Raw genomic sequence first — 23,681 nt, forward strand, 5'->3', positions numbered from 1 at the left:
CACATACCCAACACTCAGCCCTGACCTGCTATCCTCCATGAGGCATCTTCCAACACTCTTCTTTATGACCCAGGATGCACAGGAACCAGGATGCTTCTATCATCTCAATCTAAATGGTAATTGTTTCCTCATCCAGATGAGCGTGAGGAAATACAATAGTTCCAAAACAAAACAGAATTGGATTTATATAGCAACTATCATGACCTCAGGGTTACCCCAAAGTGCTTTGCAGCCAATGAAATACCTTTGAAGTGTGGCCAATGTTTGAACATATAAACAAAGCAACCGATTTGCGCACAGTGAGCTCCCACAAGTAGCAATGTGATAATGACCAGATTACCTGTTTCATGAGATATAAATGTTGACTAGGGGCCCTGCTCTACTGGGAAACAGTGTCATGGAATCTTGAGATAACACAGTGTGGAGCTGGAGGAACACAGCAGGCCAGGCAGCATCAGAGGAGCAGGAAAACTGACATTTCGGATCAGGAGCCTTCTTCAAAAATCTTGATCTGTACAAGCCACTGGTCTAGTCATCCCTAAAGTGCCAACACTCCTTCACCAGAAGGCTACCCTTGGTTTTGAGTTACTGTAGCTATCTTGGGTTGGGTATATTCCTACAGGTCTATCACAGGACCGCCTACCTTCAATCTTCCCAGCATGCTGTGCAACCCTTTCTTTAGAAAAAATTCTTTCATGAGATATGGGTGTCACAGGCAATGTCACCATTTGTGACCCAGTCTGAAATGCACATTGATTGAAGAGGGCTTGCTGTACCATTTCAGTAAGTCATTAACAGTCAATTACATTGCTCTGGGTTTGGAGTCACATATAGGGACCACACCAGGTACAGGTAACAGATTGTTTTCCCTAAAGGACATCCATGAACCAGATGGGTTTTGACAACAATCAATGATTGTTGCCATGGTCGCCACTGATGAGATTAGCTTTATTTTTTCAGATTTATTCAAGAAGTTCTACCCACTAGCAGCCATGATGGGATTTGAACCTGTGTTGTTTTTAAGCTATTCACAGGACATGGACATCGCTGGTTGGCCAGCATTTATTGCACATCCCTAACTGCCCTTGAACTGTGTGGCTTTCTTGGCCATTTCAGAGGGCACTTGAGAGTCAACCTCTTTGCTGTGGGTCTGGAGTCACATGTGGGCCAGTCCAGGTAAGGATGACAGATTTCCTTCCCTGAAGGGCATTAGTGAATCAAATGATTTTTCCCGACAATTGGCAATGGTTCATGGTCATCGGTGGATTCTTAACTCCAGGTTTTTTTAAAAAACTTTAATCCATATTCTACTATGGTGGCATCTGAGCCAAGGTCCCGATAACATTAGCTGAGTGTCTGGATTAATGGTCTAGTGATAATATCACTTGGCCATCACCTGTCTGCATCCCACATAGCATTAACCTGGGCTTCTGGAATACTAACCCAGCTAACATTACCACTACACTGCCATCTCCCCGGACTGTAATACTCTCATAACAAAGAAACAAAAAGCCTTCAAACGAAAATGAAACGAAAAAAACGACTTTTCTGCCCCTCAATTCCTCTAAATGCTTCTCCAGGGTTATGTCCACAAGATCATATTTCAATTCCTGGACACTCCAGGACAATTCTGGAGAGTGTGTACTCTGCTTGAGTCTGTGTGTGCACCTTGGGAGACTGACTTTTTCTGGGTTAGAAGAGAAACTATCTGTCAATTGGAGTTACCTGTGCATCTTTAGCTGAAAACTGTGCAATTTGTTTCTGGGTCTCTTCCATATTATTGCCCATCAGGAGTGAGCGAGGTGGTTTCCTTCCAACTCCATCCTCCAACATCGGAGTGAAGGAAGATGGGTTCCGGATGTGTATCTTTAATCCATGTTTCTGTCATGGGAAAAGAGTATAGACTTATGCTTGAAGGATGAATTTTTCCAATTTAACTCAATCGAGTTTGAACGAGTAGGTACAATCAGCACATGATGTCGGGATTTTGAAGTGGGGAACAGTAATGAGGTTAGGAAATTGTCAGGAAAGGAACAGGAGAAGTGTTTGGGTATGCTCGTTCAGATATCCCGAAACGGTAACAAGTTCAGCAGGTAATAGGGAGGCTAAATGGAATGTTCATCTTTATGTTGAAGGGAATGGAGACACAACAGAGCGTTGTGAATCTGTGGAATTCTTTAGTACAGAGGCTGTCGAGGCTGGGTCATTGTATGTTCAAGGCTGAGACAGACAGATTTTTAATCAGTAAGGGAATCGAACCAGGTGGGGCAAAAAAAGGAGGAAAGTGGAGCTGAGGATTATCAGATCGTACTAAATGCTGGAGCAAACTCAATGCACTGAATGACCTCCATCTGATCCTGCGTGTTATGTTCTTATGGTTTTATGCTGCTGGTGCACAGAGACAGCCTGGCTTAATGAAGGCTCCCTCACTTTTAACATCGCAAGATAAAGGGATCTGGAAACAGGTTGCACTAAAGAATGGTGGAGACAGATTCAATAATAAATGTGATAAATACTTGTAGCACAGCCAAGGACAAACACTAAAATGGAATGTGGATAACTCTTTCAAACAGTTAGCATGGAGGCAATGGGCCAAATAGCCCCTTGCTATATTGTACAATTCTATGAAATCAGTACAAAACAGGAAAACACAAGGGCCAATGGCTATGAAACTGAAACTAAGAGAAATGAGGAAGGGAACAGCCAAAATGTCCAATAGGTTTTTCAGTGTTTACAACAACCTGCATTTGCATCGCCCTTTACTGCAGTAAAATATTTGCAGGTGCAATATCAGGCAAAATTTGACACCAAACGACATAAGATGATATTAGGAAAGGCGACCAAGAGCTTGATGAAGAATAGGTTTTAAGAAATGTCTTTAAGAAGGAGACAGAGAATGGTAATGGGCCAGAAACAGAACTGAGGAATCTAATAGATTTACTTGACGTTGAGTGGCAATTGTTGTTGGGCAGACTGGAGGTTTAAGGATGTGGTAGGGAAACATGACAGAGGTTATTGGAGCCTGCTGTAAAGCCTCATTTAAATTAATTCAAGACACATTTTCATGAGGATCTGTAGAAACAAATCACTATTTGACACCTGCTGGTGTAGCAAGGAAGATGTATAGGTGGGTTGGCAATCCTCCGTAACTTAGAGCCTACAGTTCTGCATCCTTAAACAGACATACAGGAGGATTGATTAGGATGCATTAGGAAATGAAAACATGCCATAACCATCATCATTCAGCCATCATTAAGGTACAATGAAGGTACCATCTGTAAAAATATGAGTTGCAGCTAAGAGTACAACAGGTCAACAGTGAAGAAGGCGTTTGGCACGTTTTCCTTTATGGTCAGTGCATTGAGTATAGGAATTGGGATGACACGTGATGGCTGTACAGGACATTGGTGAGCCCACTTTTAGAATACAGTGTTCAATTCTGGCCACCCTGTTATATGAGTGGTGGGCGTGTGGAATGCGCTGCCCGCAATGGTAGTGGAGTCAGATACTTTAGAGACTTTTAAGAGACTCTTGGATAGGCACACGGAGGATAGTAAAATGTAGGGTATGCAGGGTAGATTGATCTTATTAGGATAATAGGTCAGCACAACATCGTGGGAAGAAGGGCCTAACTGTGCTGTACTGTTCTATGTTCTATGATACGTTCTACGAAACATGTTGTTAAATTTGAGAGGGTGCAGAAAAGATTTACAATGGTGCTGCCAGAAATGGAGGGTTTGTAGGGCTGGGGCTTCTTTCCCTGGGACATCGGAGGCTGAGGGGTGATCTTTTAAAGGTATATAAAATCATCAGGGACATGGATAGGGTGAAAAGACAAGGTCTTTTTCCTATGTTGTGGGGGAGTCCAAAATGAGAGGGCATAGGTTTAAGGTGAGGGGTGAAAGATATAAAACGGACCTGAGGGGTAACTTTTTCACGCAGAGGGTGGTGCGTGTATGGAATGAGCTACCAGAGGAAGTGGTGGAGGCTGGTACAATTACAACATTTAAAAGGCATTTGGATGGGTACATGAACAAAAAGGACTTGGAGAGATATGGGTCAAATGCTGGTAAATGGGACCAAATCTGATTGGGATGTTTGGTTGGTGTGGATGAGTTGGACCGAAAGGTCTGTTTCTGCGTTGTATGACTCTATGACTCTGGAACAGCTTGCTGCACCTGCATCCAAACATCTATCAATCTCTGTTGTGAATATAGTCAACAATGGAACATTCACAGCCTCTGGGGTTGAGAAATCCAACAATTCACAACCCTCTGAGCAAAGAAAATACCCCTCAGCTCAGTGCTTACTGGTTGCCCCCTCATCTCAAGTTCTTACCCTCTAGCTCAAGACTATCCAGTTGGGTGAGCCAGAACTTTCATATCTGCTCTGAGTCCTCGGAGAATTTTGGTGTTTCAATTTTGCTCAACTCTCGTTTTCCTAAAGCCCAGAGAACGAAGATCCATTTATACTGACAGGTGACATTTCAATGTCCCTGATGCCCCAAGGTGTTCATTGTTGGATAAGACCCTCTTCAATTTCACTTCCTCATGGTAAATGTAGAATATCACTTCAATTTGTTTGATTCCAGAACATTCTAGCACACGTCATTTCAGATTTTTGTTCCCTGAGGATGCAAATGGAACTGAAGAGTGTTGTTTACTTTCTACCTTCATAGCATGCTAGCCTACTGCCCAGGATACAAGTCCTACATCACACACAGTGTTCTTCACAAGGGGCATCAACAAGCTATTTGACTGTGGTGAGAATCTCAACACAACCCAATCTTGTGCTCAAGCCCGAGTTTCCAAACTTCATTCAGTTTTGGAGTAGGGGGTTTGCTGGTTGGTGGTCAGGAGTAGCAGCCCCAGTTTAGTCTTTCATCTTTCCTATATATGGGTTGCTTTGGTTTATGAAACACCTCAACTGTAGGCTTTGGCTGAGAGACGCTGATTCGGCCCAAATCTGGCCAGATCTGTCACATCTTGTTTTTTAATTCACCCGTGTGTTCATTGTCCATCCCTAGTGGAAGATGGTGGTGAGCTACCTTCTTGAACCACTGCAGTCCATGTGCTGTAGGTTGACACACAATGCCTTGAGGGTGAGAATTCCAGGATATTGGCCCAGCAACAGTGAAGGAACGGTGATTTATTTCCAAGTCCGGATGTGTGAGTGGTTTGGAGGGGAACTTGTAGGCAGCGGTGTTCCCATGTATCTGCTGCCCTTGTCCTTCTAGATGGAAGTGGTTGTGGGTTTGGGAGGCACTGTCTGAGGATCTTTGGTGAATTTCTGCAATGCATCTGGTGGATAGTACACACTGCTGCTACTGAGCGTCGGTGGTGGAGGGGATGCTTGTGGATGTGATGCCATTCAAGTGGGCTGCTTTATCCTGGAGGATATCAAGCTTCTTGTGTGTTGCTGGAGCTGTACCCATCCAGGAAAGTGGGAAGTAATCTAACTCACTCCTGACTTGTGCTTTCTAGGCAGTGGATAGGCTTTGGGGAGGAAGGAGGTGAGTTACTTACTGAAGGATTCCGAGCCTCTGACTTGTTCAGGATACTTTTTCCACAGTCAAGATTTATTTTCTTAAAAGAAAGCTGCCTCACCTTCAGCTCTAAATCTTTGTAGATCTGAGGTCTCAGCAAACTGAGCACATAAGATGCACGGGAAAACTTGAAACCTGCAGTGTTAAAAGCACACCATCAGATACGTAAACGGCATTAAAACAACTCTCATTTCTGGCTATGTAACTGCGGCATTTCATTCTGAATATGCTGTGCTCATCACAAAATGTTTCCTTTTTTTTAAAAATGTCAGTGAACACAAAAAGCATCAACAAGCTCTAAACTGCAGGCCTGGGCTGCAGAGGATAAACCCTCAACTTGCAGATGACTCAATATTTCTTGCACTTGCATTTAACAGCAATAGATGTGAGGGCAATTGTTAATTTTAAATCTGGGACTGATAATTTTTTGATGATAGTACATCGGGTCGGCACATCAAAACCTAATAAACATCAAAACATAGAAAACAGGAACAGGAGTGGCCTTTCAAGTCTGCTTCTCCATTTAATCTGATCATCCAACTCGGTGTTCTGTTCCCGCTTTCTCCCCATGCCCTTGATCCCTTACGCCTGAAGAACCAAATCGAACTCCCTCTTGAAAGCTTTCAATGTTTTGGCCTTAATTACTTTCTGTTTTAGTGAATTCCACAGGCTCACCACTCTCTGGGTGAAGAATTTTTTCCTCATCTCAGTCCTAAGTGGCCTACCCCTTAAAATGTGACCCTTGGTTTTCAGGAACATCCTTCCTGCGTTTACCCTGTGTAGTCCTGTTAAAAATTTATAGGTTTCTATGAGATCTACCTCATTCTTCTAACCTCCAGTGAATACAATCCTAACTAATCCAGTCTCTCTGGGGCCAGGCTATAGGACACCCACTGGGCTTGGGCTGGGAGCTGTGGAACCAGGGCAGGAGCAGCGTTGGTGCCTGGGATTTCTCTCCATACCTGTGATTAGAAAGTTGGGGCACAGCCAATATATGGCCTTAAGATAATAAATTGGAGCAAGAGAAGGCCGTTCAGTCCCTTGGGTCTACTAAGCCATTCAACAAGACCACAGCTGACTCCCTACCTCAACTCCACTTGCTCCATTATAACCTTTCATCCCCAACTACCAAATAAAAGCTATTCTTACCTGGCCTGACCTACATGTTACTCCATTCCTACAGCAATGTGGTTGAATCTTAACTGCCCTCTGGACTAATTAGGGATGGGCAATAAACTCTGGCCTAGCTCAGTGAAGCCTACATCCCATGTACAAATTTGCTAAACATTTCCTCACCTAGTCAATATTTACCTTCAGTTCCCTGGGTTTAGTTTAATTGGCTTAAGTCATTGGTTGCAGAGTGCTTTGAGAGGTCCAAGCAATTAGCAGGTAGCTGGACTTTTGGAACTTAAATGTACTAGTTACTTCACTAGTCCAATGTGTCTGTTATTTAATTACTGTGTTCTATTTTCCCAGACTTTCAATAAGATAGTCCTTTATCTAAACTCATGTATGATGAGAGATAGTAGGAACTGCAGATGCTGCATACATGACGACAAGGTGCAGGGCTGGATGAACACAGCAGGTCAAGCAGCATCATAGGAGGAGAGAGGCTGACGTTTCGGGCCTAGACCCTCTGATGAAGGGTCTAGGCCCGAAACGTCAGCCTTTCTGCTCCTATGATGCTGCTTGACCTGCTGTGTTCATCCAGCTCTACACCTTGTTGTCATGTATGATGACTTGCTTCTGAAGAGCTCCCTCTGATGGACATATGTTCAATTACATGATAGACATTGAGTCATAGAGTCATACAGCACAGAAACAGACCCTTTGGCCCAACCAGTCTATGCCAAACACAATCCCGAACTGAATTAGTCCCGCCTGCCTGCTCCTGGCCCATATCCCTCCAAACCTTTGCTATTCATGCACTTATCCAAATGTCTTTTAAATGTTGTAATTGTACCACATGTACCACTTCCTCAGGACGTTTATTCCACACGCGAACCACCCTCTGCGTAACAAAATTGCCCTCATATCTTTTTTAAATCTTTTTCCTCTCATCTTAAAAATTTGCTCCTTAGACTTGAAATCCCCTATCCTAAGAAAAAGACAACTACCATTAACTCTATCTGTACCCCTCATTATGTTATAAACTTCTATAAGATCGCCTCTCAACCTCCTGAAAAAAGCCCCAGCCTATCCAGCCTTTCTTTATAACTCAGACCTTCCATACCCGGGAAAAAAGCCCCAGCCTATCCAGCCTTTCTTTATAACTCAGACCTTCCGTACCCGGGAACATCCTATAAATCTCTTCTGAGCCCTCTCCAGCTTAATAATATCCTTCCTATAACTGGGTGGTCAAAATTGGACACAATGTTCCAGAAGAGGCCTCACCAATGTCCTCAGCATGACTTCCTAACTTCTATACACAAAAGACTGAGCAATGAAGGCAAGCATGCCAAATGCCTTTTTAACCATCCTGTCTATATGTGATGCAAACTTCAAAGAATTATGTACCTGAACCCTTAGGTCCCTCTATTCTACAACAATACCCAAGACCCTAGCATTAACTGTATAAGCCCTACCCTTGTTTGTTGTACCAAAATGCAATACCTCAGATTTATCCAGATTGAAGTCCATCTTCCATTAAATTTGTATTTGTATTAAAACAGAAAGTACAGGAGAAACTCAGCAGCTCTGGCAGCATCTCTGGAGAGAGAATTAGAGATAATGCTTTGAGTTCAGTATGATTGTTCTTCAGAAGTGATAGGGGCTAGAAGAGTGATGGTTTTTATATTGTAGATAAACAGCGGGGTGGAGAAGTAAGTGGAATAGATAGGAAAGATGTCCCAGAGCAAAAGACAATGGTTATATTATTAACAGTAGTGAAGAGGTGAAATTGATGAAGAGTTGGGTTTACAGCAGAAAATCAATCACCCCTCTTCAGATCCAAAGAATAGTTGCATTTGACTTGTAACGTTAACTCTGTTTCTCTCTTCATGGATTTTGCCAGATCTGTTGAGTTTCCCCTACACTTTATTTCTGTTTATATTTCTGATCTCCAGCATCCACAGTTTTTTGTTTTTATTTTAGGCTTACACTAAAACAGTTGCTTTCAGCACTTCAGAAGTCGCAATATGGTTCACAGCCAATGAGGTGTTTTTAGAGTGAGGCACTATAGTAATGTAAAGACCGCAATAGAACAAACAATGAATTTGCATTCAGCAGATTCCACCAAACAGCACGGTAATAATGAGCAGACGTTGAGGGTCAGTTGGCTTAGTTGTCTAACCAATTGATTTGTAATGCAGAATATTGACCACAGTGTGGGTTCAGTTACCATGCTGGCTGAGGTTACAATGAAGGATTATCTTTCTCAACATCTCCCCTCACTTCAGGTGCTGTGACCAATCATCTCTCTTTAAGAAAGGTATCCTATGGTCACTTCACCTTTAATGACCAGACAATCTGTTTTGGTGAAGTTGGCTTAAATGGGTAGTAGAGATGGGAACCATTAAGGTATTTAAGAGGTATTCAGATGAACACTTGAAACGACACAGCACACTAGGCTACAGGTCAATCATTGGAAAATGGGATTGGAATAGATGGATATTTGATGACCGGCATGGACATGATGGACTGAAGGTCCTCTTAACTGTGCTGTAAAACCATTAATAGCTGACAATGGGATGGGATGGTAGCTGGAAGAACAGCATCTCATTCTTCACTTGGGGATCCAGCAGCCTTTGAGACTCAATACTGAGTTCAATAATTTTAGGACTCGAGCACCTTCTCCCATGCTCTTAGCCCAACCCCCACACACCAGGCCGTGTCATCACACAGGTAGCTACCACAAACAACCCGTTGTCAGCTATTAACAGCTCCCATTAGCAGCTACTGATTCTCCCAGGCTGACCTTTACCCACTCCTTTATCTTCCCAACTGCTGTTCTCGCTCTCTGCGCTCCAGCACCACCTACATTTGCTCCTATCCCCCACCCCATCTTTAGCGTATGCCATCCTTTTCCTAGCAACAATCAGATCTGAGGAAGGGTCACTGGGCCTGAAACGTTAACTCTGCTTTCTCCCCACAGATGCTGCCAGACCTGCTGAGATTTCCCAGTATATTTCTGTTTTTGTTTCTGATTCCCAGCATCCACAGTTCTTTGTTTTTATTTGCTTAGTAGTTTCGGAAGGTGCTGTTGGTTGAGCCTTGCTGAATTACCATCGAGTCTTTGTCAGCCACTATATTGTGTGAGCTGTCCAGCCCAGCACTCTCAAACTCAGTCTCTGGGTGACTCTCAGGGAAAGAGATGGCCTCTTTTGTGGCATATGCAGCATTTAGAAAAACAAAACAAATTTGCAAGGTTTGAAATTCCCAGCATGAGATTTTGAAGTAGGCTCAGAAATGGTACCCCTTGTAACATATTAGCAAAAGTTGCCAGATCTGTACAGAGGGCCAGAAGATGATGGATTCTGTGTTCAAGCAATAGAATAAGCTGATGGGGCCATTCTCATGTAAGCCTATCTTATAAGGGGAGGTGATGGTATAATAGTAATATCACTAGACTAGTACCAAGAGGCACAGGTAAATGCTGTGGGGACATGGGTTCAAATGTCACTCCAAAAGCTGGTAAAATGTAAATTCAACTAATAAATCTGAAATTAAAAAGTAATCTAAGGATGACCATTGTCAATTGTTGTAAAAACCCATCTGGTTCACGAATGTCCTTTAGGGAAGGATATTACCTGGTCAGGCCTAAATGTGACTCCACACCCACAGCAACGTGCTTGACTCTTAACTGCCCTCTGAAATGCTTCAGATCAAGGGCAATTAGAGAAGTAATGCCAACATTCCAAGAATAAATTTCAAACAAGAGTAACAATCATTAATTTGTCAGTGACTGGAACTTTTTTCCCATGGGAAATGAGCATCATTGGCATTGCCACCTTTTATTACCCATTTCCAGTTGCATTTGGGAAGATGGCATTAGGATATCCTTAGTGTACCATCCATAGCTCAGTTGACAGTGCTCTCCCTCTGAGCTACAAGGTACAATGTTCAAATCCCACTCCAGCACTTGAGCTCAAAAGCCAAGGCTGACACTGGGATAAAGCTGCTGTGTGGTGGGCATTAAACCAAGGCTCCATCCACTCTTTTAGGTGGATCTAAAAGATTGCATGGTGTTGTCCGAAAGTAAGACAGCTATTCACAGAGTCCAGCCCAATATCTCTCAATCATTAAAAACACCAGACACTGCTGCCTGAGGGAGCTTGCTATGTACAAACTGCCCACCACATTTTCCAAATTATAACAGTGACAACACTTCAAAAGCAAAGTGCTCTGACATGCCTGTTGGGGTGAAAGATGCTAGACAAATGCATGTGCTTCTTCTATTCTCAAATGGTTGCAGTCCCACCTCCTGAACAATATTGTTAGGAAAGAGGTCTTAGGGTCTTTACCCAGTGGGAGTGAAGGGATGTTGAGATATTTCCAAGTTGGGATGATGTGAGACTTGATGCCCTTGTCCTTCTAGATGGCAGAACCTAGAAAGGCTCCTTGCTTGCAGGTCATAGGGTCATACAGCACGGAAACAGACCCTTCGGTCCAACTCATCCATGCCAACCAGGTTTCCCAAACTAAACAAGTCCCATTTGCCTGTATTTGGCCCATTTCCTTCTGAACTTTTCCTATTCATCTGTGTGCCCAAATGTCTTTTAAATGTTCTAACTGTTCCCGCATCCACCTTTTCCTCTGGCAGTTCATTCCACACATGCACCACTCTGTGTGTAAAAAGTTTGCCCCTCGCGTCCTTTTTTAAAACTTTCTCCTCTCATCCTAAAAATATGCTCCCTAGTTTTGAACTATCCCACTCCAGGGAAAAGATCTTTGCTATTCACCTTATCTTTGCCCCTCATGATTTAATAAAGCTCTATAAGGTCACCCCTCAACCTCTTACCCTCCAATGAAAGGAGTCCCCTATCAAAGTTGCTGGAAAAGCTCAGCAGGTCTGGCAGCATCTGTGGAGGGAAAAACAGAGTTAACGTTTCGGGTCCGGTGACCCTTCCTCCAGCCTATCCAGCCTCTCCTTATAACTCAAACCCTCTAGTCCCAGCATCATTCTTGTAAATCTTTACTGCACCCTCCCAAATTTAATAACATCCTTACGGAAACCACAGGAGGTGCTTCTACTCAGTGTGCCTGGGGGCTGCCCCTACCTGGAATGAGCTCCTCTGTCACAGCAGCCCCACCGATGACATGGCGCTTCTCTAACACGGCCGTGTTCACTCCAGCTTTCTGTAGGTACGTTGCCTGCAAAGGGACAAGTGATAAGTTTATTCCAGTCTCTGCACTATTCTGCTTTTCAATTAGTCAGACTTCAACAGAGTTTGCCGACATGCACACCTGAAGATCAGAACTGGAGATACAATTGCAAAACTTTCTTAAAGAATGCTGCACAGACATCAAATAAGTGAGCATCTCTGGGACAACCACATGGAACCAGCAAGGGTTTATTAAAGTTAAACTGTGTTTCACAGACTCAATGCAGTATTTTTGAAGAAGAGGATGCATAAAGGGCAGGTGGTAGAGGGGTTTTTCATAAAGTGGGATACAAAAAATATGATAGCTCTCTGTACAAAAATTCAAAAGAACTTTGGTTAAGCCACAGCTAGAATACTGCATAGAATTTGATCACCTTATCAAAGGAGGGATGTGATTGCACTGAAGGGGTGCATAGAAGATTCACCAGGATGTTGCCTGGGATGGAGCAGTTTAGTGACAAAGGGAGGCTGAATAAGTTCAGGATGTTGCTGGGAATGGAGCATTTGAGTTATAAGGAGAGGCTGAATAGGCTGGGGCTTTTTTCACTGGACCATAAGAGGTTGAGAGGTGACCTTATTGAGGTTTATAAAAAAATGACGGGTATAGATAAGGCGAATGGCGGGTGTTTTTTCCCTAGGGTGGGGTATTTCAAGACTAGGGACATATTTTTAACGCGAGAGGAGAAGGATTTAAATAAACATGAGGGGCAATTTTTTTTACATGGAGTGGTTCATGTGTGGATTGAACTTCCAGAGGAAGTGATGGATGTGGTGATGGAAATGATGAATATTTAAAAGACATTTAGTTAAGTACATGAATAAGAAATGTTTGGAGGGATATAGGCCAAGTGCAGGCAAGTGGGACTAGTTTAGTTTGGGATTATGATGGGCACGGACTGGTTGGACCAAAGGGTCTGTTTTCATGCTGTATGACTCTATGACTCAGGTTGTTTTCTCTGTAGCAGCGAGGGGACCTAATTGAGTTGTATAACATTATGGAGGGGCATGGACAGGATGAATAGAAAGCAGCTTAGTCAAATGGTCAAGAACAAGGTGCTACACTGTTAAAGTGGAAGACAGGAAGTTTATAGAGGATTTGGGGGAGCAAGGTTTTAACCAGAAGATGGTGGGGGTCTGGAATGCACTGCCTGGGAGCATAGCTTATACAGGAACCCCTACAATCTATAAAAATGTATGTGATGAACATTTGAAGTGTCATAACATTGAAGGCTATAAGCCCTGTGTAGGAAAGTGGGACTAATGTATCTAGGAGGATATTATTTGGTAGATTCGACTTGATGGGCCAAGACACCTCTTCTTTACTGTAGGATTCTATGATTTTAAAAACTTTATAAGAAAGACAGGCGAGCAGGAGGTGGTTGGCAAGTGTTTCCCTTAGGTATATTCAGGCCTGAGGAAGTAGGCACCACTGGTATTTATCAGCCATTCCCCAGTCCTCATGGGGAAAGATTATGCAGGGTCTTCTCCATAAACTGCTGAAGTCAATGTCGAGTTTTTTGTGCAAGTTATTCCGTGCGGTGGTTTAAGGACAGAATTTCTTGCTACTACATTTCAGAGGGAAGGCGAGAGTCTATGACAGCCGCATGGATTTATGTGAAAGCCAAGACAGCAGGTTTTCTTCCTGGAGAAAGACATTGTCTCACTAACTTAACTGAGTTTTTTGAAGAAGTAACGAAGAGGAGTGACAACGAAGAGGGCAGAGCAGTGGACATGATCTATACGGACTTCAGTAAGGCGTTCAACAAGGTTTCTCATGGTAGACTGGTTAACAAGGTTAGATCACATGGAATGCAGGGAGAACTAGCCATTTGGATACAGAGCTGGCTCATAGGTAGGGGACAGAGGTTGGTGGAGGAGGGTTGCTTTTCAGACTGGAGGCCTGTGACCAGCAGTGTGCCATGAGGATCGGTGCTGGGTCATTTATATAAATGATTCGGATGTGAACATAGGAGGTATGGTTAGTAAGTTTGCAGATGACACTAAAAATAGAGTTGTAGTGGACAGCAAAGAAGGTTAGCTCAGAGTACAACAGCATCTTGACCAATTGGGCCAATGGGTTGAGGAGTGGCAGATGGAGTTTAATTTAGATAAATGTGAGGTGCTGCATTTTGGAAAGGCAAATCAAGGCAGGACTTATACACGAAATGGTAAAGTCCTGTTGCTGAACAGAGACCCTGGAGTGCAGGTTCATAGTTCCTTGAAAGTGGTGTTGCAGGTAGTTAGGATAATGAAGATGATGTTCGTTGTGTTTGCCTTTATTGGTCAGTGCATTGAGAATAGGAGTTGGGAGGTTATGCAGCTGTAGAGGACATTGGTTAGGCCACTATTAGAATACTGCATGCAGTTCTGGTTTTCCTGCTATAGGAAAGACATTGTGAAACTTGAAAGTGTTCAGAAAAGATTTACAAGGATGTTGCCAGGGTTGGAGGGCTTGAGGTAAAGGGAGAGACTGAACAGGCTGCGGCTATTTTCCCTGGAGCATCTGAGGCTGAGGGGTAACCTTACAGAGGTTTATAAAATCATGAGGGGCATGGATAGGGTAAATAGACAAGGTCTTCTCCAAGGGTTGGGGGAGTCCAATACTTGAGGGCATAGGTTTAGGGAGAGAGGGGAAAGATTTAAAAGAGACCTAAGGGCTATATTTTTCGCACAGAGGGTGGTGCGTGTATGGAATGAGCTGCCAAAGGAAGTGGTGAAGGCTGGTACAATTACAATATTTAAAAGGCATATGGATGGATGGATGAATAAGAAGGGCTTAGAGGGATATGGCAAATGCTGGCAAATGGGATTATATTTATTTAGGATATCTGGTCGGCATGGACAAGTTGGACCGAAGGGTCTGTTTCCGTGCTGTACAGCTCTATGACTCTATTACCACCTGAAACCATCTGGTTCATTTAATCAGACAGCTTCAGTGTCACATTTCAAAACTCGGTTTTACATCTAGATAAAATCCAATTCAAAGTCTCCAACTCATTCAAGTGCTTGGGGAGAGTTTCAAAAACATAAAATTAATCATGAACCTGCACAATTATGCAGTGAAATTGGTTAAAATATATTATATTCTGCCCCTTTCTATTAATAAAGTATTCCTTGATGATTTTAAGACAGTAATCTGGATCTACTGACCTGGAGCAGTATTATTTCTTCATTTAAAAAATGGAATTATCCCCAAAGATAAGTACCTTGAACTAGTCTCCAGCTCCATAACCTGTAAGTAACCTAATTTAAAGAATAAATCTCTCCTGAACCATATGATCATTTCATCGGTGTACACCAGTCAATTCCAAATTTCTATTTTGATAATGACGAACTTCTAAAACATCTTTTACTAGTGCCTGTGCATCTTATAAAAATTAGACAATTTAGAACAGCCTTCTTGAACAAATGCATCTTATATCGGGCAAGGGGCTGAACCTCACTTGTGTTCCTTGTATTTTGAAATTCGTGTAAAAATTCACTGAAAATGTGAGTTCAGATTATTTTGTGCATAACTCACTTATATTTAAATTTCTGAAGAAGAGTCCTGCCAGACTTAAAACATAAACTGTGTTTCTCTCTCCACCGTTGCTGCCAGACTTGCTGAGTTTCTCCAGTGTCCTCTGTGTTTGTTTCAGATTTCCAGCATCCGCATGTATTTTGCCTTTATTAGGGTGGATGGAAAGTTGGCTGACGACAAGGAGCAAAGTGTAAAAAGAAAACTGAAAAGCTGGATACCGCAGATGTCGGAAATGGGAGAGAAAGATGGAAAATAACTGTTTGCATGTCAGGCAGTATCAGTGGAGAAAGAACTCAGAGCTCACATTTTGTTTTGATGATCTTTGTCACAACCAAATGAAAGGTCAGCAGCCTGAAAGGTCTCTCTCTCCTCGGAAGCTGCCAGACTTGTTGAGTATCCCCAGTATTTTCAGTTTTTTTTTAATCAAAGCGTTTAAATCAATGGGTGCTGCTCTGATGGAGAGCAGATTGGAAATTGATACACTTTAGGGGAGCAACTCTGGTCTCACTTTTCTTCTCAGTGTACAGAGGTCTTGGATTTGGTGACAGAATATTCTTGGCTATAGAATATATAGAATTTAGCATTTCACAAACAATGATGGTTCAAAGTGATCCAGCAGGTCACAGGTACAACTTAATGCATGAGGAAAAAAGGAATACAGTTGTCAATGGTAAGATGTTGCAGATTATATGTGAGAAACTTAGAGAGAGACAGAAGGGCTCAGGTAGATCAATAATTAAATGTAAGCGCAGGTACATTAAAAACATAAAAAGACAAACAAAATAAAAAAGAAACAGAATTTTCAATTTTATAAACAGGAAGATTTCAAGGGGTTTGAGTGAAGTTATAATATTTCATCAAAGTACAGTGTGCAAGTTATCGATGTTGCAGAACGTGGGCGAAGGTGGGGCACTAAGAAGATTTGAGATTTCCCCCATTGGAACAATAAGGCTAAGAGAACATTAGTTATACTTCTTTGTGTTTTGATGCAGCTTCCCCATTCTGTGTAGTGGGGGATCACTGGTGCAGCCATGTGTTTAAATTCATCTGCGACAAAACTGCACCAAAAACAAGATTATTAATCCAGGCATGGAGTTGATGTTCTAAGGACCGGGGTTCAAATCCTACCATGGCAGGTGGTAGAATTTGAATGCAACAATAATCTGAAATTGAAAGTCTATTGATCACCACGAAGCCACTGGCGATTGTCTAGAAAATCTGTCTGGTTCACTAATGTCCTTTAGGGAAGGAAATCTGCCGTCCTTTCCTGGTCTGACCTACTCGTGACTCCAGACCCACGGCAATGGGGTTGTCTTTTAACTGTCCTCTAGGCGATAAATGCTGACCTAGCCAACAAAGCTCACATCCCAATTAACTTCTTCTCTAACTTTCTTTAAGAAGCTTAAGACTGTAATATTTAACTTTTAACTTTGTTTCTTTATTTTTCTACTTTGTCCTTAACATTTTGTATTTAGGTATCTTTGTACCTAAGATAGCACTGGGAATGGCAACATTGTACACTTTTCACTGCTCTCCTGTACTTCCGTACTGGAGTACACATGACAGTAAAATTTAATTCTAATTCTGAATTGCTCACCCATAAATTCTATCGTAGCACACAAAGCTCTGGATGGTCAGTCAACCTCAGTAAAGATCTAGAATAGGTTCATGTTACGGGTGTGGGCAAACAACCTCAAAGTGGGTTCAGATAGAGTCCAACGAGGTTACCATGGTGATTAATCTATCTTTTCCAGCATGAAAGTGACTTTAATGTTTGAGCATTATAGTCAGACTGAGCAAAGTAATGCAAAGTTTGGACTGATGTAAGGAATAATACATAATAGTGATCACTACTTGGAATGAAAATTAACTTCTCTCACTTTCTTTAAGAAGCCTAAGACTGTAATATTTAACTATTAACTTTGTTTCTTTATTATTCTACTTTGTACCTAAGATTTTGTACTTAGGTATCTTTGTCCCTAAAATGGCACTGGGAATGGTGACATTGTACACTTTTCACTGCTCTCTTGTACTTCCATACTTGAGTAAACATGACAGTAAAATCTAAATCTAATTCTAAATTCTAAGAGCTGCTGGTTATATTACAGGAGATGAAGTGTAGTGATAAGGTGAAGTTTTGCATCCAACAGAATCACTACGGTGCAGCCAGAAGGCACACTCTTTCACAGCACAATTAGAAAAGTTTGGTTTGTCTGAATTCCACGAGAATAAGATTAAGTGTTCAGATTTACCCAAATCACTCACCCATAAATTCTACCGTAGCACACAAAGCTCTGGATGGTCAGTCAACCTCAGTAAAGATCTAGAATAGGTTCATTTTACAGGTGTGGGCAATCAACCTGAAAGTGGGTTCTGACAGAGTCCAATGAGGTTACCATGGTGATTAATCTATCTTTTCCAACATGGAAGTGACTTTAATGTTTGGGCATTACAGCTAGACTGAGCAAAGTAGGAAAATGCAAATTTTGGACTGATGTAAGGAATAGTACATAATAGTGATCTCTACTTGGAATAAAGGGGTCAGAATCAGGAATCATTTAAAAGGCCAATGAATGCTGGAATGGTGGAGTGTGCTAAAGTCCAAATGGATTTATTCACTTATGAGACATGGGCGTCTCTAGCTGGCCAGCATTTATTGCCCGTCCCTAGTTGCCCTTGAGAAGATGGTGGTGAGCTGCCTTCTTGAACCGCTGCAGTCCATGTGCTGTAGATAGACCCACAATGCTGGTAGGGAAGGAGTTCCAGGATTTTGACACTGAAGGAGTGGCGAAATATTTAGAAGTTGGGATGGTGTGTGAATGGCTTGGAGGGGAGCTTGCAGTTGGTGTGTTCGCATGTAACTGCTGCCCTTGTCTACATCGCCTTTCTCATCTCTAATTATCTTGCAAATTCCACTTCCTTTCATTGTGTGATAGCCACTTTGACTTCTGTTTCCTGTTATCTTTTCCCTTTACTCGAGGTGCCTCCTGTCTCTGGCTGAGGCTCAATCTGCCAAAGGCCATGTGCTATTCTTTCCAATGCCTGGAGCTGACCATCCAGGAATCCGGAGACCAGTCTAGTTCCATCATTGCCACATGAAGCCTCCCCACCTGATTTTCCATCCCAACTGCCCAAGATTTACAAGTGAGCTAGACAGCCCCTGTCAGACTTAGCAGCATATGGCCATGTGGCCCAGGTTTAACATTCTGGGGATTTCCCAAACACAGGAAAGACTGAAACATCAATGTAATAAGCATTAAAATGCTAGCAGAAACAAAGACAAGAAAGTTGTACGTACAGCTATAAGCCCATTGTGACCTGGGGAAATAAAGGAAAATAAGATGTTCATTTTCTTATTATTTAAATGCAGATAATACTATGCAGATCAGAAGCCAAATAGTCTGTTTTAGCAGCATCATATATCATAAACGAACAACGCTTATATAAAAGCAAAATACTAGAAATCCAAAACTGACACAGAAAATGTTGAAGAGACTCGGCAGGTCTGGTAGCAGTCACAGAGAGTGAAACACGCAGGGCTCAAAACATTAACTCTGTCTCTCTATCCACAGACCTGCTGAGATTATCCAGCATTTTCTGTAGTTGCAATGCATTTATGTAGTGCCTTTATCATGGGAAAATATTCCTAGTTGCTTCCCATAAACGTGGACTAAAAATTGACACCAAACCAAAGGAACAGACACTCGGACAGGTCTCCGAAGCTTGTTTAAAGATGTAGGTATTAAGTAGGGTCAGAAGAGAAGGGAGAGACGGAGGTAGAGAGGTTTAGGTAATGAATTCCAGTGCTTAAAACCAAAAGGTTGAAGGGATAGCTGCTAATGTTAGGGAGAAGGAAGTAAGGGTAGGCACAAGAGGACAAAGTTATAGGAAGGCAAGGTTACTGAACTAGGGATTGGCAAATTATGCTGTTATGTAGACAAAAGAGGCAGCTATTCTGCACTTGTGGCATCCTCCAAACAGCACTGGGATAAGCAATTGATTTATCTGTTTTCTGATACCAATAGATGAAGGAGAAATGTTTACCAGACAATTGAGGAAATCTTTGTCCTTCCTTGAAATTCCCATGACATGTTTAGCTGCAATAGTAGTGAAGAAAATAGTTAAGGGAAAAATCAACTGTGGGAGCAGATTATAGGCCTCCTTATAGTAATGACAGTGTAAGACAGGGTTCACAGGAAGAAATAAGGGGTGCTTCTATGAAAGGTACAACAATTATCATGGGTAATTCCAATTGACACATAGATTGAATGAATTAGCTTGGTAAAAATAGCATGAAGAAAATGAGTCAATAGAATATTTTAGGACAATTGCTTAGAACAGCATGTTCTAGAGAGCATGGGGCAGCATGGTGGCTCAGTGGATAGCACTGCTGCCTCACAGCACCAGGGACCCGGGTTCTATTCCACCCTCAGGTGACTGTCTGTGTGGAGTTTGCACATTCTCCCCGTGTCTGCATGGGTTTCCTCCCACAGTCCAAAGATGTGCACATTAGGTCAATTGGCCATGCTAAATTGCCCGTAGTGTTCAGGGATGTGTAGATTAGGTGGGTTATAGGGGGACGGGTCTGGGTGGGATTCTCTGAGGGTCGGTGTAGGCTCGTTGGGCCAAAGGGCCTGTTTCCACACAGTAGGGATTCTATGATTCTAATATCGAAAGAGCAGGCTGGGAGTGTGCAATGATGTAGGATGAATTAATGCATCATAGTAAAGAATCCTTTGCATAGCAGTGATTATTATGTGTTTGAATTTTGCATTCAGTTTGAGGAAGGTCTAAGATTAGTTTATCAATTGTAAATAAGAGCACTCTAGGAATAAGGACAGAGCTGGCTAAAATGAATTAGTAAGATAGGAAGAGGTAGGTCGGTAGAAATACAGCGGCAGTTGGTTAAGGAGATATTGCATAGACATCAGTGAAGATACATTCTAGTGAGAAAGAAAACCTCTAGATGGTGGATACACCATTTGTGGCTAAGTAAGTAAGTTAAGGACAGTATCAAATTGAAAGAAAAATTGCACAATTCTGCAAATATTAATGGTAAGATTGAATAAAAGAGTAAGTAAAGTAAGCATAAATCCTCTAGAAAGTGAGTCTGGAAATCAGTACTTTTTCACACAGAGAGTGGTGCATGTATGGAATGAGCTGCCAGAGGAAGTGGTGGAGCCTGGTACAATTATAATGTTTAAAAAGCATCTGCATGGATATATGAATAGGAAGGGTTTAGACTGTTATGGGATTAGATTAATTTAGGATATCTCTTGGGTATGAATGAGCTGGACCCGAAGGGTCTGTTTCCATGCTGTACATCCCCACAACTCTACTGGGAAATAAGTAATTAAGGCAGAAGCATTAAACATATTTTCTGTCGGTTTTCACTGTAGAAGATGCAAATAATATAAGATATACACATTATTTGAGAAGTTAAACGGTGAGAACAGCTCAAACCAATGATAATCACCAGAGAAAAGATGCTGAGAAAACTATTAGCACCAAAGGCTGTTACAGTATCAGGACCTGATGGTCTTCATTCATCGAATGATAAAGTAAGAGGCTGCTGAGGTAGTAGATACATTATTTTGAATTTTTCAAAATTCTTTTTACTCTAGAAGGGTCCCAACAGATTGGAAATAGTAAATTTAACTCCTCAATTCAGGAAAGGAGGGAGACAGAAAGCAGGAAACAACAGGCCAATTGGCTTAACATCTATCAGATGGAAAATGCAGGAATCTATTATTAAAGAAGTTACAGTAGGGCACTTTGACAATCTGAATGCAATTAAGCAGAGTCAACATGGTTTTGTGAAAGGGAAACCATATTTGATTAATTTATGAGTTCTTTATTAAAGTAACAAGTAAGATGAATGCAGGAGAAACTGTAGATGTTGTGCACTTAAATTTCCAAATGTTTGTGATAAGGCCCACATCAAAGGTTATTATAAGAGCTCATACTGTAGGGACATACTGTCATGAACAGAGGACTAATTAACTGACATAATGCAGATACAAGGGTGAAATGATCATTTCATACAATTGGCCATTGCTTAAAATGACTAAAGATTTACCTACAGGAGTATCACAGGAATCAGTGCTACAGAATCAACTAGTTACTATCTATGAAAATGACTTGGACGAAGATGCAGTTGTTAAATTTGCTAATGACAAAAAGATATTTAAGAGAGTACATTGACAGGACAGATAAGCTCAATGAGTCGGGGAGAAATGGCAGATAGAGGAATGTGTGGAAAAATGTCAACTCGCCCACTGAAGCAGAAAAGCAGCTCATTTTTTAGAGATTGCAGGCTCTGTGATGCAGAGGTAGTTGGAAGCGCTGTGATGTGATATATGACTGAAACATAATAACCACCTAAATTTATCAGTGTCATTTCAGATCAAGGGGAATATCAGTGAGCGTGCGTTACACACCACCTCAAAACAAAATAATTGTAGTTGGGCCGGATTCTTGTGCTCAATCTGGTGACGAATGTGCAGCATGGTATCACAGTTTAAAGCCCCTTTACTTGGAATGTGATAAACTCTGTACTGGGTTCGGAATCCACTCGCTCCCCTTCACATCGCTATTTCACCAGGATTTTTTCAGATTACCTCCGCCTATAACCACAGCGTCGTACTGAGGCCGGAGTGTCGCTTCGGAACTCCAGCTTCTGTTGACAGAGGCGTTCAGAAGGACATTGCAAATCCTGCACCGGACTGAAGCGATCGCCATTGTAAATTAATCTTCTGCAGAAAATAAAGTTTCACTGTAACCAGAATCCAACAGGAGGAGATACTATGGTTCCGTCCAGGGGCGGACCTGAAATAGGCGACACCCCTTCTACTGTTTATTTTTAACCATAATTGTTTCAGAGTAGAGCGACACTGAACCATTAATTTCACGAGTTTAAAGCGTGTAAGAGAGAGGCAAATTTTATTTGAGGTCATGGGAAAACTCTGCTGCCCGTTGTCTAAACTGGCATCATGTCTCCTCCCCCAATCATCCTGTATTCCCTGGCCTGCCATTCATGTCTAGACTATAAAATTGTCATCCTTTTTAAATTCCCCCATGGCCTCATCCGTCCTTGACTCTCTGAACTCCTTCCAGCCCTATATCCTCTCCAGAATTACCATGGGCCAGAAACAGACCGAGGAATCCTGCACCAAGTATTTAGCCTCCTAACTCCCCAAGGCCTCTATAAGACACAACCTGCATCTACCACCTTTGTGAAGTGATGACCATCTCCAACAAAAGGGAATCTGATTGTACGTCCTTGACATTTAATGACATTTCCATTATGGAATCACTCACTATCACTATTTTGGGGCATTCAATTGACCAGAACTTGAGCTGGACTAGTCATATAAATATAGTGGTTACAAAAGATCATGCTAGAATCATGCAGTGAGTAACTCATAAAAACCTGACCACCATCTTGCAAGGCACAAGTCAGGAGTGTGATGGAATACTCCCCACTTGCCTGGATGAGTGCAGCTACAATGACATTTGAAATGCATGACACAGTTCTGAGGAAGGGTCATTGGACTGGAAATTTTAGCTCTGATTTTTTCTTCCCAGATGCTGCCAGACCTGCTGAGCTTTTCCAGCAACTTCTGTTTTTGTTCCTGATTTACAGCATCTACAGTTTTTTCGGTTTTTATTCAGGACAAAGCAGCCCACTGGACTCACACCACATCCACAGACAATCATTCCCTCCACCACTGACACTCATTGCAGCAGTGTTTGCCATTTACAAGATGCACTGCAGAAATTCACCAAAGATCCTTAGATAGCACCTTCCAAACCCACAACCACTTCCATCCAGAAGGACAAGGGCAGGAGATGCATGGGAACACTAAAGCTGTATGTCCGTCTCCAAACCACTCACCATCCTGACTTGGAAATATGTCACCATCCCTCTATAGTGATCGTAACGAGGTCTGCCAGGTGGACCTCATAGAATATGGGGTTAACCTGGTCCAATCAGGGAGCCCTGGTTGACAGATATAAACAGGAGTGTCAGAGGTTCTGCTCACTCTTAGAGCTGATTCTGAGGGATCTGGATCAGTGTCAAGGACTGGCCATGTGTAAATAAAAGGGGACTTGGTGACTGGATACTGGCCTCAGTGGAGTTATTTCATCTTTTGTGTCACTGGGTCAAAATCATGGAATTCCCTTCCTAATGGTATTGTGGTATTAATGGTAATGTACCTTTACCAAGGGAATTGCAGCGGTTCAGGAAGGCAGCTCAGCACCAACCTGCTCAAGGGCAAACAGAATGTGG

At 42.2% G+C, this 23,681-nt stretch overlaps 1 protein-coding gene across 1 annotated transcript in view; it reads right to left on the bottom strand.

Moving 5' to 3' along the window:
- Positions 1-22,197, bottom strand: part of pyroxd2 (pyridine nucleotide-disulphide oxidoreductase domain 2) — a 47,856-nt gene extending 25,659 nt beyond the window's left edge. The window contains exons 1-5 of the mRNA XM_020514836.2: positions 22,009-22,197; positions 18,687-18,706; positions 11,764-11,857; positions 5,607-5,680; positions 1,726-1,881 (exon numbers count right to left, since the gene is read on the bottom strand). Coding sequence (XP_020370425.2) covers positions 1,726-1,881; positions 5,607-5,680; positions 11,764-11,857; positions 18,687-18,706; positions 22,009-22,129 — 465 coding nt within the window. The 5' untranslated portion in view covers positions 22,130-22,197. The remainder of the gene's footprint in view (positions 1-1,725; positions 1,882-5,606; positions 5,681-11,763; positions 11,858-18,686; positions 18,707-22,008) is intronic.
- Between the last annotated feature and the right edge of the window lie 1,484 nt (positions 22,198-23,681).

The sequence above is a fragment of the Rhincodon typus genome, chromosome 20, assembly GCF_021869965.1.
Source record: "Rhincodon typus isolate 14 chromosome 20, sRhiTyp1.1, whole genome shotgun sequence".
NCBI classification, from domain to species: domain Eukaryota; kingdom Metazoa; phylum Chordata; class Chondrichthyes; order Orectolobiformes; family Rhincodontidae; genus Rhincodon; species Rhincodon typus.